The 17,678-nt window shown below is 46.0% G+C and overlaps 1 protein-coding gene across 3 annotated transcripts in view; it reads left to right on the forward strand.

The window, feature by feature from the left end:
- Window positions 1-17,678, forward strand: part of RXYLT1 (ribitol xylosyltransferase 1) — a 79,951-nt gene that overhangs the window by 39,524 nt on the left and 22,749 nt on the right. For all 3 annotated transcript variants that reach the window (XM_085653400.1, XM_085653402.1, XM_085653401.1), the window contains one exon: window positions 4,584-4,686. In XM_085653400.1, coding sequence (XP_085509526.1) covers window positions 4,584-4,686 — 103 coding nt within the window. The remainder of the gene's footprint in view (window positions 1-4,583; window positions 4,687-17,678) is intronic.

Genomic DNA, 17,678 nt, shown 5'->3' on the forward strand with positions numbered 1-17,678 from the left:
TAGCCAGATAAGATTGAAACCATCGCAGGGCCACATCCACCACCCCCATTCCTTCCAGCCTAGCTAGAAGGATCGCATGGTTAACCATGTCGAAAGCGGCAGACCGGTCCAGCAAGATCAAAATAGCTGACTGTCCCCTGTCTGCACGCATTCGAAGATCGTCCAGAACGGTTACCAACGCGATCTCCGTCCTGTGTCCTGGACGGAAGCCAAATCGTGCGTCCTCCAGTTTATTGTTAGTCTCTAGAAACTTTGAGAGTGTCCTGCTCACCAGGCGCTCTATGATCCTCACTGGGTACGGTAACAGAGAAATGGGCCTATAACTCTTAAGGCACAGAGGGTCAATATGGCTTCTTCAAAAGCGGCGTGATAATCGCTTGTTTCCAGCAGGGTGGTACCAAGCCACTACTTAAGGATTGTCCACACAACTGACGGAGTAACGAGAAAAGATCAGGTCCTATCTCTTTCCAGGTTTTTGAGGGAGGTGGTCCAGAGGCGAGCCTGAAGAAACACCTAATGCTAATTTTTCTTAATCCTCCTCTGAGGGTAACTCAAAATGGTCTAGAAGGGCCACCTGCTTATCTGGCTTAGTCCCACCACCCTCACTCCGTTGAGTGTTTACCGGTGACCTGCCGTCCACCTCACTGGAATCAGCCAGGTCACCCACTTTTATCCCTATAATGATGGTGTTGTGTGAATAGTTGAGCTGTGTGTATTTAAACCTACTGTTTCTAAATACACTGCGTGTATGTTTTAGTACCGTTGTCTATTCCTCAACCGTCAGCTCACCTCCCAGTGCATCTTGACCCCATCTATGGGCGTCATTTACATGGAAAGGATGGTTTAATAGAGCCAGGACACCAGTTTCCTGCCGTGATGTTCCAAACATGAGGAATTTTTGCAGAGTGTCAGCAGAGTGTCATGCGATTGCTATTGTGTCTGGCCCTCCCGCCAAATGGTCTGTATTGAGCCTGTAAGGGTTCCATATGTTAGGAACTGGGATCTCTGCAAATTCTCATCGGTCATCAGGTCCTCAAAACTACACAGCATGCCCTTCATATAACAGTCCTCTATGGTGAGTATCCCGGCCTCCATCCTGTTACACGTCAGTCTACCTGTGCCCTGACCTTGCATACTGTAAGAAAACTACCACTCCCATATTGCACTATTCAGGGAGGCAGGGTTGTGTACCTACCCATACTGCACAGCGAGGTGGTCATTGGTTGATTGGACCTTTTTAAAATGACGCTCCTCCCTGAGTTCTTTGCTTGGCTTACTGAACTCAAGTGGACCACGCCATTTTGACTTATCTGGAATTACAGGACTTTGTTGTACCTGGATCATTGGTTGTTTCCCCCATTGGATTTATTCTGGATTGCCTTCGTGTTTCAGTTATCTACTCCCCTTGACTAGATATATCCTGCCCCTTTTTGTGAACCCTCTGGAGTACGCTGGTTATTTTTTTCTTTCTTTGGTTGCAGCATTATTTTCTAACTCCCGAGTGTTTGAACCTTAAAGACGCGCTGCGCACGTACTCTTTGTCCTCCCGGAATCTGACATCAATACTGGACCTCCGAGAACTCTTGCTGCACGTCGACTTGTGTTCCAACTCCTAAGTCAAAATACCGAAGCAAGAACACTTTGTCTTCCTGTCTTCCGGACGGAGTCCAATCACATTTTCTCAGTCCCTCGGAGCGATCACAACAGGAGGAGATGCGCTCTGCCCTCTGCCCTCTGCATCAAAAGAAAAAATTGATAATTTTGTTTCAAGCTACTTGCTAGATTGTTTCTCACTATCAAGGCGATTTTATTTTGTGGAGAGAATTAGTATCACACGAAAGCCAGTACTGAGCAGTTCATATATTTTTTTTAAAAAAACTAAAACTTTACTGAACAATCCTCTTGTGACAAAGAGTTTGAAGCTGCTGATTAATAGTAATTTTGGCAGACGTATGCCTTCGTATTTCTTGTGATCTGTGATTCTACATTTTTGAGAAAGACTTGCCTCATTAATATTTTTTGCTTTACCTTGTTTGGCGCACTCTCAGAAGAGACCTTCTACTGAGCAAGTGTAAGTATGAGGGGGTACACAATCTCACTCATTTATAAAGTATACACTGTTTCTGTCAATTTAATGTTCTAGGCATTAGTGAGTAACATTAGATTCTGTCTCTTCTTTTTATTATTTTCTCTGCTACGGTTTACTGAGTTCTATATCCCACTCCTCCCTTCCTGGATTCGCTGGCCTTGCAGGTGGGCTTCCCTGTGGTCCCGTGAGTGTCCCTTCTCTCCAGAGAGGAAATTTGTCACTATTCTAGGGATTATTCCCATACTCGAGGTGGCTGTACCCTTGGGGAGAGTTGGGGCCCTCTCTTCGCTCCTGAGGATACTGGTATTGGCTACTCTGACACAAGTAAGTCCGACACATCCACTCAGCCATCCGTCTGGTCAAGAGTAAACCACCTCTGGGTGTGGGGAACCCTACCAGTGGCGGGGAGTGCCGGGGTGTACAGTTCTGCGCCTTATCCCTCTCCTACGCCTCATTGTGATCTTGAGCATCTTTGTGGGGTCCAGAGCGCTTATCTTCCCACCCAGTATCGGGGCCATCATTGCTCCCTCATTCTGAACCTCTCTAGGTGGGCCATCTCGTTTCACCTCCCAGCCATTGAGCCAGTTACTGCAGTCGCTGCTGTTTAATATAGTTCTGGGTCCGGTGCGGCCAGCCCGCCCTCCCCAAGCAGTCGCTAAAGGAGACGGAGTAAAATACTGTGTCTTCCCCTATTCCATATTAGTTCTCTCATGAGAGTTTTGTGACCCTAAACCTCATCTGCGAGTCCAGGTAGGTCTTGAGGGAGTATCGCCATTTTGGTTAGTGGCACTCTGGCCATGAGGTGCAGGTGTAACGTTTGCCAGAAGATCCCTGCGGTTCGCAACGAATGTAGCGACCTGGGGCAGTGTGTATTCAAATTACCATCTCTAATATCTCGGTCCATATGGTAGACCTTTACGAAATGTTGTTGGTTCTCAGAGCATGTAGAAGCTGAGCACTAACCCTCGGGCCTCTGACAGGGTGGGTGGCACTGGGAATGCACATATTTTGTCCCAACTAGATCTTACTCCTGATATCTCTCCGAAGCTCTCAGGCTTTTGGGCTCCCAAGGCACATTCACCTCTGTGTCCCCAAAGAACCACAGCATATCCTCCGCAAACAAGGAGATACAGTGCTCCCCATCTCTGGTGGCCAGCAGAACTCGGACCAACACCCACACCGACAGACCATGCATGCAATCTCTGCATCATCCTTGAAAGCAAACTAACCATGAAACGACAAGTAAACACAGTCGCCGCCTCATGCTTCCACACCCTGCGAATACTCTGCAGAATCGTCAGATGGATTTCAATCAACACCAGGAAAAAACTCACTCATGCCCTCCTCTCCAGTCGCCTCGACTATGGCAGCACCCTCTACTCCAGAATTTCCACCCACCTGCTCAAAAGACTCTAGAACATTCAGAACACCAAAGCCAGACACATCCTGGACTTCCTCAAAAGTACCCACATCCCCTCACCTCAGAGACGTCTGCTGACTACCATCCAGAAGAGATGCCAGTTCAAGATCCTCACGCACTCCTACAATGCTCTTCATAACCACGGGCCTTGCTACATCAACCATTGACTGAACTTCCACGTGCCTGCAAGACACCTGCGCTCTGCCTCACTTGCCCTCGTACAACCCCCACATCCATTGCTGCTGCAGTGGGGGCCACTCCTTCTCCTATATAACCTGCAAGACCTGGAATAACCTGCCCCTTCACCTCCAGACGTTACAACAAACAAATGATGGACGGAATGCTGACAATGCAGATATTCTCCCCCAGTCAAGAGATCTGGGTTAAATCCATCGTTCATTTGCCCACTACACCACCCCAGTTTAGACATGGCCATATGCAAATCAGTCTTGACCCTGTGTCTCATGGGAACAGTCCAGCCCGAACTGCCAAGCCATGTCTTCCCTAGACCGGTTTGTTGTAACCCTTCACCTCCAGACAGCACGCTCTGGCGGATTTCAGAAAGCGACTCAAGACCTGGATCTTCGACGGAGACACAGCACATTCAGTTCCCAGATACCCCTAGGGTTGACCGTGTTGCGCTATGCAAATACTGACTGACTGACTGACTGATTGATTGATCCCTCAGGCGAATGCCTCAGTTCCGCTCCTCTGTTTACATCAAGATCACAAAGGGCTTGATGGCCAGGGCAAACAGGGAGGGGGGGCGGGCAACCCTGTGGGTGCCTCTCAATTTTAGTGCAGTCTGATTTTAGTTGCCTAGTGTAGAAGTGCTGCTGTGCAGGATAAAACCATTTTGATCCCGCTGAATCAAAGTGCCGATGAGAGAGCACAGCTGGTGTTGGATCATGAGTCTTTTGAAGCATTTCCGTTATTGTCCAACCTGGACCCTTCTTATGCCAGTGAAGTAACATACATCTGTAAGGTGTTAATTATTGTTATTTTGAGACTTGAATTGTCTGTCTTTAGAAGGGCACACTCATTTAAAACCAAATGCAATTCTTCTCTCAACAGGACTTTACCTCTGGCAGCACATTATAGAAGGATTTCTCAAACCTGCAGATGAAGTCGCCCAATGGAGAGAAGGAAACTTTAAGTTTGGAAAAACATTATTTAGGTAAATTTTTCCCTTTCACCACATTAGCACTTGCCGTGTGTGTTATCAAATTTAATTGGCGTGGTTGCCTTTATCTGCTGTCAAACTTTGGTTCTCGCAGTTGAGTTTTTTTTCTTTCCTAAAAGTTTCAAGAATGTTCATGGTGTGGAATTTTAGTGTGAAACCCACAAACGTGTTAAGTGCCCGTTTTCAGATTCATTTTGGAGCATACAGTTTTGCATTGTAGAAAACGCGCCTAGAAGGGCGTTGGAGGACTGAATGAGAGATTCAAACAGTGACCACTAAGGAGGACTACCAGAGAAAAAACAGAGATTACTGTACCATGTGCACTGTAGCAAATTCTAGGCCTGTATAATATGTAAGGTTGTGCGTAGCAGTAAGTAGTATGGCTTGAGCTAAACCTTTCAAGTTGTTTCCAGTTACTGTCGTAAAATTCGCCTCAGCGCCAAACTTCTACTTGAGGAACGAACTATGCATAAGGTATAGAGGAAACAGTCTGCACAGAAGGGATCTCGCAGTTAAAATAGAGAGTTAAATTCGTACTGTGACACACCGCTAAAAAGGAGAAGCTGCTTAACCACAGGTTTAAACGTTGTGCTGCTTCATGATGGAAAGTTTTTGTTTGACTTGAAAGGAAGTCGTGCCATTCGTTAACTCATTATTTGAGGCAGCAGATTGGTTGTAGATAGGTTTGTCCCTGCATCGCTCCTGGTGAACAGTCAGAGCTTATCGGTAAACTGGCAGGTAAGAGGAAGCCAACACTTGAAAAAAACACTCTGTTCCCTCATAACCCAAAAATACTGCAACAAGCCCAAATTATTAAGAAATACATTTTCTGTGAACAGATGATATGCATAAAGCGCCCACGACTCGCTTTTTATTTCTTGCTGAATATACGAGCCATACTGTTCAGTCTAGAAATCTTAGGAACAAAAGATTTTGAAAATCCAATGCCACAGAGCGGTCCGATTCACAAAGGCAGGTGTAAATTAAGACATTTGTAAACTAAGCCAACTCCTCTTACTTAACAGTTGTTTATCTAAGTCTGAAAATGGGAGCAAGTGAGTGTATTTGAGAAATCCACTTACCTCTGCTCCTAGCCCTATGCTCGAGTAGTCACCTCCTCGTGTATTGTACCCTGGTTTACTTGGGTCTAGGGTGGGCGATTTCAAAGGTCTCTGAATTCATTTTTTTTATTTCACTTTAAAGTAATGTGTGCATTTTTTCTACACAAACCAGTGAAACTAGGGAACCTGGTGCATTTTGACAGACTTCATAAAGTACTCGCACCTGAACTTTTGCGATATATGTGCTGAAAGTATGGAGATTTTTTTATTAATTGTATGAAGAGACACTGCTAAATTCAGATTGAGCCAGTGTATGCCACATTTTCATTGAAAAACCCAGTGACTGCTCATCTTAAAAACCCATGGCAACATTCAGTGATTTAAATATGTTTAAAACACGATTACATAGTTACGCATGACTACTTGGGTAGATTGCAAGTGTTAACATCTGTTTCATGCTTTGCAAATTTAAAATTTAATTCACATGGTTGTAAATTCCAATGTGGAAAAATATTTTGTTAATTGAACCCTTTGTCTTTTGACATGTCCTAATCAAGCAGTAGCCTGGGTTCCCATCTCGTGGAAGATAACCGAGAGAGCCAGTCTGGGGTGGCATATATCGATGTATTCCACCAACTGGAGGGAAAGTGTGGTACATCCTTTGGATGTCTTGACTGTAGATGAAACTTTAACTTTTCCTGGATGAAGCCACCATTCATGAACGAGGTGTAAACTGTGCCCTTTACACCACGAAGGACTGTGTTTCTGAATTTTTGATGTGAGCAGGGAGATGTATACAACACCTATAATTTGATGCTGCTAAGAACGCTCTGAGTGGTAGTGTAAAAGAGAAGAGCCGGCGCCTTGATCTACTGGGTAACAACTTTGTGACAATATAGGCATTACCGCAACCCTGATTGCCCCAAATCTTTCTTCTAGGTCTCTTTTACTAAACATAAGATGGACTCCAAAATGGTTGGGGGTCTGTTTTGGCATATGGCAAAGTTTTGCAGTGTCTGAAGAAGGATCCATCAAAAGGAAGAAGCTGGTAGATTCTTAGCACAAACGCCTTCTGTTCCGATACATGTATTTCTATTGCCAAAGAAATGACTCCATTGCAACACTTGCACGGTGAAATGTCCATTCACCGCAGTTGAAGTGCATTTAAACTCTTAATGATCGAAGTAAGCGGAATCTATTGGGTATGACGTTCTCAATCTTTTTTAATTTTATGAAAAACGTTCTCCTACCTTTTTTTTTTTAATGTTTTTTTTTTTTTTTTTTTAAAGAAAATAAAAAAATATTCCTGAACGGTTAATGACGACCTTGAGGTGCTTCTGTCTGTAAGGGATTAGGGGGGGGGGTCTCCTGTACTGTGAAGCCAAGGGAGAGGCAGAAACCGAACAAAGTAACACAAGCCTTCTTACCAGGGTGCTTGGTACCTGAAAGAAATGTAAATGTGTGCAGTTGGTTAATCAGCAAGTCTAAATGTTGTTTGGAAGGCAGAACATGGCTTTAACTGATGGAGTCATTTGAAGCATTATGGTGACAAATATATATTCTTTTCAAGAGGTAATATAAGGGTGTTACCAGCTGAGTTCTTGATTAATAGTTTTAATAGAAAAATTTATATCAAAAAGGTTTACACTGCACACAGTCTTGATTGCTTGTTACGAAATATATATATTTTTGAAAGCACTTGTTTGATTTCAAACACGAAATCCCTGCCCATTTTACAGTGTCCTCTTTTATATGATGTGTAATAAAATTTAAAAACAATAATTTGCATATTCATGGTACTTTTGGTTTCCGACTGGGACCTCCTAGCACTACAAGTACATGTCACTATTCTCCACTACATCAATCGGAATTCATTTTTGTGACTCTCAGGTTATGAACCAATCGCAAAATAAACACCTGGTTCTTCGAACAGAAGAGAATAAGAGTAAGAGAAAAAATGGGAACACAACCTAGCTGGAATGGGATTTCCTTTTTAAGGACGATTTTTCTCACTGCGGACTGCGACTCCTTCTCTATGAAGGAGGAGCTCTGCAAATATTTTATAATGAGATTGTAGATCCCTGTGGTGTGCGAGTTTTAGTGATTAAAATTGGCTCTAGGGAGTGCAAACAACTTTATTAGTGCACTCCTGGGTCAGAGTGAAAATAAATGGACACGGCAGGAGCAACCAAAGGTCAACATGTTTCTGCCATATTACACTCAACCGAGGAGTATTGGCATTCTTCAGGATCGATGAGAAAGGGCTACTACTCATTAAAGACTGTGTGCTCGTATAAAGAAATACAAAACCATACAGTGGTCCGTTGTTAAATCCAGAACGGCTCCACTATCAGTCAGCTTGTTGGGAGATGAAAAACAGCAAGGTTATAGTTAAAACAATATGGCAATTGTCATGCTGTGCCACCGATCACCCAAATAGGTGCGATGGAACAAAACAGTTGACGGTTTCATATATAATACACCTAAGGTAAAGTGGATTCAAGCGACCTGGTGCAGTGTGTATTTAAATCAGTCATGATCAGGCATTCCCATACAAAAAACACCGAAGTTTAGGTTTACCCACATTCGTCGGGTGAGGTGCCTCAACTCTGGGACCCTGGCGTGGGGCTCAGGGTGCCTCTTTCCTACAGTAGAGATATAGGCAAGAGTGGAAGGTAGAAGATGAGGCTCATGGCTACTGGGACAGTGGCTGCTGCCATGTGAAGAGCAGCATAGTTGTGACGTGTACAAGTGAATGCCTGGTATAAATTAAGAAAGAAGGAAGGGGACACATGGTGTCTATTAAAGTCATGTGTGGGGGTCACCCACTGTCACTTGCATACTCTATACTCCTCACCGCCTTTTAGCTCACCACAGGGATCTACCATCTAATTATATAACCTGTGCAGAGCTCCTTTTTAATAGTGAAGAAGTGGCAGCCTGCACCGTTATCAGCTGTCATGGTGCGAGGAGATTCCCGGTAATGAAGCATACCACCTTTGGTAGATGAGGGAAATCGCACTTAAAAAGGAAAATCCCATTCCAGCAAGGTTGTGTTCCCCTGTTTTCTCTCTCTCTCTCATTCTCTTTTGTTTGAAGACCCATGTGTTTATTTTGTGTTTGGTATTGCTTAATTTGGGAGGAAACACCTGCAGGTCTATAAAACTCCTCCCCTGGCCCTCCTAATTCTGATTGTGATTATACACCAAGACATCTGCAGTGATCAAATTAAACAAATGAGCTTTCACAATGTAAAGAAGTGCATTTCCCATTGACTATTTCCACTTGCATTTATTTTTCATTTAAGGTGCGTGCATTATGTTTTATATGTATTATATGTATTTACCTGAAAGTTAAAGACTAACAAAATAGTTACAGAATATTTTGTTCCTATTGGGCACATATTTAGACCTCCCCCCCCCCCCCCCCCACACACACACACACTCACTAACTCTTCCTTCATTGCCCTCATTTCACTTTGGGTTACCAGTTCACACACTTTTAAGTTTGGTCTGAGGCAAGACCTTAAATTGCAGTTAATTTAAGCTGTTGGCTAACTTCACTGTAAGTGTGAGCATTCTGCTCCTTCACTATGAGCACATCCACACAAAGTAATTTCCTTCAGTGCCTGGAACTACTATGGCAATGTGTAGTTTGAGACTAAAAATCTATTTGTGCTTTTTGCCAATTTTACTATATAATTTGCAAGGGCCCAGCAGCTCCACCAACAAAAAACTTGTACAAAACTATGACATAACCATTGCAAAGCCAAAAGGTTGGCAACCAATGCCAGACCTATTACCTTTGCCAATGCTTGTTTTATGCACTTCAGCAGCTGGATCCACTGAATGGAAGTGGCCCTCGCTACCTTTCACTGGCAGCCGAGAATTGAGATGTATCCATACATCATGCTGCCGGCCTGAATCATCTGTTGCCATGTCCTCTACCTCCTTGACTCTCCAGTTCAGCCATATGCCTTGTCCGCTTACAAGCCTATACATTCCTGTCAAGTGGCTTACGTAAGCAGTCTGTGCTGTGTGACTTGTTTTGAAGCTTTCTTCTAGAGCCCTTTTTTTGTTTATACTGTGTTTGGTGTAGCCTAGGCTCCAGAGGGTTATATAGACCCCCCTCCACCCCCCACATTCGTACTCTCTTGTTTTGAAGCTGGCAGTCGAAATATCGCACCTCTCCTCTCTTGTTACCTATTTGGTTTTGCTTGCAATTTACTTCACCTCCTGAATTGTGAGACATCTTTTACAAATCTCATACCTATCCTTCTTATTGCGATTCAAAATCAATAATTGTTTCCCATTTTTAAAATTTTTAATTTCATACACAACTATAGGACTGTGCCAAACGAGATGTGAATGATGTGGGTGGGAGAAAAAGCAAGATCTCTTTCTCTTTCGCTCTCTTTCTCTTTCTTTCTCTCTTTCTCTCTCTCAGAAATTCAAAGGGAAGGTGATGGGGATATATCTGGAAATTATGTACAATACACTCGAGCATCACGACAACTTATTCTGAAGTTTACATAGTGGTTTCACATTGTGGTTGTATCTTTACAGAATGGTAGTTCAGATATTACCGTGTATTTTATGTTCTATCCTCCAAAATGTAGCACCATAAATGTTAATGCAGATTCCTGATTTCATTTTAAAGCTTTGATGTCTCCACTTCTAGCAACTTGATGGTTCCTTGTGCACATTGTTTGTTAAGAAATTGTTGCTTAATTTACCCATTCAGCTTACATCTTTCAGAATTCACTACATTGAGTACCATTAAATTGGTTAACAGTAACAATCGTTACACAGAACAATTCAAAATTCTAGAAGTATACTATAAAATCTGTAAACAAATACAATAAAAAGTTTCTACAAGCTATTTTTGCAATGGAGTTTCCAGCAGGTTTTTCCCACAGGTGGTATTGCTATTTGCACCCTATACCGGTTACAGACATGGCTGGGCATCTCAGACAAAACCCCCAATCCAAGGAAGAAGTTCACTATATGCCTGATGGATGCAGGAGTAGCTCTTGAGCACTTTGGTTGTGTGCAACCGTTCTGCTCCTGTCAGCTTCATGAGACCGGGTCTGCGTTTCAAAGTCCTCGCTGCCCCCCATTCGAGACCACTGTTGAAGGTCCGCTGGGCTGGGAACTTCTTCTGTTGTTCCCACTTTAGCCTGCTACTTGATTTATTTTATTTGGCTTCACATTTTAGCCTCCTAATTATACTTTACTTGGGGTAAGTCTGGCATAGGCACTTTTTGATGGGTTTCTCTTCAGGCCGTAACCTGCCTGCTCATGCTGTTGTTTCCCACCCGATGCTGTTGCCACTAACCTGGCAGCTCCTCCCACCACCCAGGACTGCTTATGGAGGCCACTGCATGGCTGCGCCGCTGGTGTGCCAAAGGCAAGCCCATCTGCACCCGTCCGTGCCTGGACCGTGCCCAGCACCAGGGCCCCTGGCCCTACCACCAACCACCACTACAGCACAGATGAGCTCTTAGCCCTGGACCCTGGACATGGGAACAGCAGCTATTTCATGGACTCATCCCGATCAACCAAAGGACCCTTCACCTGCCACCACTGCTGCTTTACTTACCACACAGGACCCCCTGCCCGCACTGGACTTCACACTGCGCCCACTCAGAAGACCACAAACAGCCTGGCATCGCTCACTGCATCCGGTTCAACGCCTGCAAACATGGCACTTACATCTGGGATATAGTTGCCACCCTCTCCACGGACATTGCCTTCCTCACTGAAACGTGGCCCAATCCCTCCTTGAACCCCGACATCACCATCGCCACTCCGTACAGCATCAAGATGACACACCGAGGCCATTCCAATAAGCATGGCGGGGGGCATTGTCATAATCTTCTAAGAAACCATCCAATGCACCATCACCAGCGACAACCCAACACCTCTTCTGGAACACCTCAACTTCCAACCACAAACGGAGGCTAAGACCACGATAAGAGGCACCCTCACCTACAGAACCCCTGGACCCCAAAAACCCATCTGTGACCCCATCATCAACCTCATCGCCCCCACTTGCCATTGTCTCCCTACACCCTGCTTGGCGACCTCAATTTCCACGTCAACGACCCCAACCATGCCAACTCCACCACCCTCCTAGAGAACCTCCACAACATCGGCCTCACCCAACTGGGCACCGCACCCACACACAAAGCCGGACACACACACACACACACTCAACGCCATCTTTACCACTAACAACAGAATAATATTCACCCATGTCACTCAACTCACCTGAACCGACCATGCCAACTTTCACTTTACTATCTCTGACGTCCAACACCCAATCGCCAAGCACCACCGCTCCACCCACCGCAGCTGTAGCAAGGTAACTGAGGATCCGTGGATACAATCCCTCAGAACCACACAATCGGAAAACTCAGCAGACCTTGACTAGATGGTCCAGAACCTCTGTGCCTGGATCAACAAATGCTCCAACAGATTAGCCCCACTAAAAACATCAGTACCTTGAAACAAACCTACTGGTACGCCACAGAGCTCAGAACTGTCAAGCGTAACCGCTACTGACTCGAAGTGTTGGCGTGCCACCAAGGACCCCTCGGACAGACCCGCCCACAAAGCAGCCCTCTGCAACTACATCCTGCGCATCAAAGAAACCAAAAGAGCAGCCATCACCACCTGCATTGACACCACAGCCAACCACACGAAGAAACTCTCCAAAATTGTCAAGGAATACTCCAAACTGACAGCCATAAAGAACACCATCCGCTCCTCCCAAGAACTCTGCAGCACCCTCTCAGATTACTTCCACAGCAAGATTGCTGCCATCTACAACAACTTAGACACCCAACCCCCTTCTCTCGGCCTCTACAACCCTGAACATCCAGCGAACACCAGCCGAATGATAACCACCTGGTCCCCGCTCACCACCCAGACCATCACTGCCATCATGTCACCCATCCACTCTGGGGCACCTAACAACGTCTGCCCCACCTTCTCTTCAGCCTCTGAGATAACCCTATCAGCTTGCAACTCACCAGCATCCTCAACACCTCCATCTCCACATCATCCTTCCCAGACCTATGGAAACGCACTGAGGTCAAATCCCTCCTAAGGTCGAAACCCTCTGCTGACCCCAGCGACCACCTACTCGACGCCACACAATCTGGATTTCACACCAACTGCAGCACTGAGACCATACTGATCGCTGCCACAGATGACAGAACTTTCCTTGATCGCGGAGAAACTGTGGCTCTTATCCCCTTCGACCTCTGTGCTGGGTTCGACACAGTCTCCCACCACACCGTCCTCGACAGCCTCCACAACATTAGCGTACAGCAAAACGCCCTCAAGTGGATCGCCTCTTTCCGAATCAGGATGCTCACAGAACATCCAAATACCTCCCTTCACCTCTGCACCCAAGAACATCATCTGTGGTGTACCCCAAGGATCATCCCTCAGCCCCACCTTATTCAACATATACATGACCCCCTCGCAGACGTCATCAGATCCCACGGACGACACTCCACTAATCCTCTCGCTCACTGAGGACCCCTCCAACACCAAAACAAACGTCTGCATCGCCGTGACCACTGTGGCAAAATGAAAGAGAGACAGCTGCCTCAAACTCAACTCCGACAAAACAGAAGTTCTGATCTTCAGAAAAAACACCTGCGTATGGGACCACAGCTTGTTGCCAGCAGAACTCGGACCAACACCCATATCAACCTCGGCATTATCCTCAAAAGCCAAGTAACCATGAAACGACAAGTCAACGGAGTCGCCTCCTCCTGCTTCCACACCCTCTGCATGCTCCACAGAGTCTTCAGATGGATCCCCATCAACGTTAGAAAGACAGTCACGCATGTCCTTGTCACCAGCCGCCATGACTATGGCAATGCCCTCTATGCCAGAATCTCCACCCAGCTCCTCAAAAGGCTTCAGACCATGCAAGACACTGCAGCCACACTCATCCTGGACCTCCCCAAATGCATCCATATCCCCCATCATCTCAGAAACCTCCACTGGCTCCCCATCCAGAAGAGATGCCAGTTTAAGATCCTCATGCACACATACAGAGCTCTCCACGACCAAGGACCATCATACATCAACCGTCGACTGAACTTCCACCTTTTTGCTAGACACCTGCGCTCCACTTCTCGCGCCGTTGCACACATTTCCTGCATCCATTGCAGCTGTGGCCACTCCTTCTCCTTCATTGCAGCCAAGACCTGGAACGACCTACCCCTCCACCTCCGAACAGCTCCGTCCCTGGCGAACTTCAGAAAGAAACTAAAGACCTGGCTTTTCATCCGAGACACAGTACCCTCCAGTCGCGGCTCGCAATACTCGCGGGTGGGAGGTCACGTGCGGGGGTGGTTAAAATACACATAAAATAAAAACTTACCTGACCGGGTCCCACGCCACCTCTGCTGCTGGGCCGGGTCCCACGTTTTCCTGCTCTTATACAGGAACAGGCATGCTCACTCCCGTCCCATAAGCCAATCACAACGCTGCAATGGCAGCGTTGTGATTGGTGCAGACAGCACCCAGCCGGGCGCCTGTAGGGAGGCCATTTTCTCTATGTAGGCTGCATGCAGCCTACAAAGAGAAAATGTAGAGTGCGCATCATTGATTTGGTCGGCCCCAGAGAGAAGCCCAAACAGTCCGGGTACTCAGAGGTGTGCAAGTCATTCCTCCCTGACCAACCCGCCTGCCCCCATCTAGGCATACCCTCCCACCCTGCCTTCTGCTTTCTTGCAGCGTGAGAAGCAGAAACATAAAATGGTATTTAAAATAACATTTTATGTTTCTGCTTCTCACACTTCAAGAAAGCCGTCGGGCGACGCTCCCCTGCCCTAATGGAGGAGCCGCCCCTGGTACCCTCAGCGCCCAGATACCCTTAGGGGTGACAGTGCTGCACTAAAGAAATATAAATTGATTGATGGAAATTGCCACATGGATGAAGTCCAGCTTTCTCCAACTCAACACGTACAAAACAGAAGAAGTGATCCTTGGAAAAAGCACTTCTCCATAGGACTCCACGTAGTAACCAGCCAAGCTAGGCCTTACCCCACCCCCTGGTTACACCCCAGGACCCTGGGGATCATCTTCATCGACAACAAGCTGGGCTTGTCTGACCAGGTCAACGTAGTCGCAGCACTCTTAAAGATGACAAAAAAGATCTTCAGATGGGTCCCTAGCAGCACCAGAAAGACTGTTACCCACGTCCTCGTCACCAGCTGGCTGGATGACAGAAACTCACTCTACTCTGGAATCGGCAAACATCTCAACAGAAGGCTGCAAACCATCAAGAACTTGGCAGCCACACTCGTATTCAACGTTCCAAGGAGAGCACACATCGGCCCACATTTGTGGGAACTCCACTGGCTCCCGATAGACAAACGTGCGCAGCTCATACTCTTCAACCACACATTCAAAGCACTAAACAACACAGGTCCGGCCTACCCTAACAGCTGCATTTCCTTCCATCAACCATCCAGACACCTGCTGAAATGACTCCCACTCACATACATCCCATGCATACACAGAAACAGGACCGGAGGTTGGGCCTTTTAAAGCATGGAACGATCTACCACCACATATTGGAGCCTCCTCACTTATGTTGTTATAAGTTGCTTGTAGAGCGCATGTACACCCATGGTTTTCATGGCGCTGCTTGGAACATACCGGAACCAAGGGGGAATTATTCGTGAGCTCTCATGAACAGCCACGTTTTAAGCGATTTCCTGAATTTGAGTAGGTCTGTACTAGATCGGATCTCCAAAGGGAATGAATTCTATAGTCTAGTGGCCAGGTATGCAAACCGCCGTCCACCTTGTCATTTCTTTTTGCAGGTAGGAATGGTCAGTAGCTGAAGGTGCATTGAACGGAGATTGCGGGAGGGTGTAAATCTAGTTATGAGGGTATTGATAAATTTAGGACTGTTGCCGTAAAGTAATTTAAGGACCAAGCATCCTGTGTTAAATTCGGTCCTTTGAGATATTGGAAGCCAGTGTAATTTCTTCAGTAGGGGTCTGGCAGATTGCCATCTAGGATGTTGAAGGATTAGCCTGGCCGCCTGGTTCTGGACCATTTGGAGCCTCTTAGTGAGGTAAAGTGGCAGTCCTAGGTAGATTGAATTAGCATAGTCCAAGTGTGAGAGAACCAGAGCCATAATTACATGTACTAGTGCTGCATAAGTGAGCATGTGGCTGATCTTCCTGATTTTTCGTAGCTGATAAAAGCATTTCAAAACCACTGAGCCCACCTGTGCTTTTAATGATAACTCACTATCTATGATGACCCCGAGGCTTTTTACCGCGGTAGAGGGGGCTGGTGGAGAGCCAAGTTCCCATGGCCAATACTGTGGGCCCCAGAAGGTCTTGCTCTTCTTTCCTGCGAGTAGTAGTTCCATCTTGCTGGGATTAAGCTTTAAGTGATTTTGATCCATCCATTGACGGATATAGATCAGAGTGGTCTGAAATTCAGCCACTGACTTGGGGGAATTATCAATAGTAAAGGTTAGCTGAAGGTCATCGGCATAGTTGAAGGTTGTCGTGTTCATTTTTTTTCAGTGATTGAATCAGGGGGAGAAGGTATAAATTGAACAAATGGGGGGGGGGAAGCGAGGAACCTTGTGGGACTCCACATGTTGTTGTTAACTTAGGGGCTGTAAATGTAGCCAGGCGCACGGTTTGGGTGCGACCTTTAAGAAAGGAGCTGATCCAACGAAAGGCTGAGCCCTGGATGCCAGCCTGTCTGACACGGTCTTCCAATATGCTATGGTCGACCGTGTCAAACGCGGCTGACAGATACAATAGTACCAGGGCCAGTGGGATGTCTTCATCCGCTTTTTTGATGTAATTCATCAAGAACTGCCAGTATCACCGATTCTGTCGAGTGGGCAGGGCGGAAGCCCGCCTGATGAGGATCCCGATAGCCAGATAATTCCAGAAAGCTGGACAAGCATTTTGCCACATATGCTTCTAACACTTTTGCCAGGTAGGGTAGCAGGGAGATAGGTCGATAGTTTGACAGAATCAGAGGGTCGGCTCCAGGCCTTTTTAGGAGGGGGACCACAATCGCATTCTTGAAGACGTTGGGGACATAGCCCTGTATGAGGGACTCGTTAAGGAGGGTCATGGCAGAGGTTGGTAGTGCAGAAAATATGTCTTTTAAAATATAGGGTGTGCAGCAGTCCAAGGGGGAGCCAGATTTTACTTTAGACAGCAAGTCCAAGAAGACTTGATTGCTAATAGCCGGAAAGGTATCCAAGGTAAGGGGGTTAGTAAGCGGACCAGGGAAGGTCTCCTTGGGGTTTGAGTTGGGAATGCCAGCTTTAATATTGGCTATTTTGTCCAAGAAGAAATGGTTTAAGGAATTGCAGAGATCTTGGGAGGGTGAGATTCTATCAATGTTAGATAATTCGTTGATGATTGCAAACATTTCCCTTGATCCGTTGGTTGAGTTGAGGATTCCGGAGGAGTAATGTGAAGCCTTTGCTGCGCTTATAGCTTTTTTATATTCCTTCTGCCCTTGAGAGTAGATGTGCCTGTCTTCAGGGGAATAATTTAGTCTCCACCTGCGTTCTTTTTGGCCGAGTACTAGTTTTTGCTTTCTTAGTTCTTTGGAGAACCATTTGTGTGCCTCAGAGCAGTGAGCCTGTTTAAGTTTCTTTAGTGGAACATGTGTATCGCTGGCTGCTGAAATCCAGGCTGAGATGTTGGCTTCTAGGAGGTCAAGATCTGAATCTAAAGGATGTATGACGTTACAACGCACACTTTTACAACGCATGCACTTACAACGCATTTTTTACAACGCATAATCCATTACAACGCATGACATTACAACGCATGACACTACAACGCATTTTTAAAAAATACCTTTACAACGCATTTCCATTACAACGCATACTACCTTTACA

The sequence above is a fragment of the Triturus cristatus genome, chromosome 4_1 (genome assembly GCF_964204655.1).
Source record: "Triturus cristatus chromosome 4_1, aTriCri1.1, whole genome shotgun sequence".
Classification (NCBI taxonomy): Eukaryota; Metazoa; Chordata; class Amphibia; order Caudata; family Salamandridae; genus Triturus; species Triturus cristatus.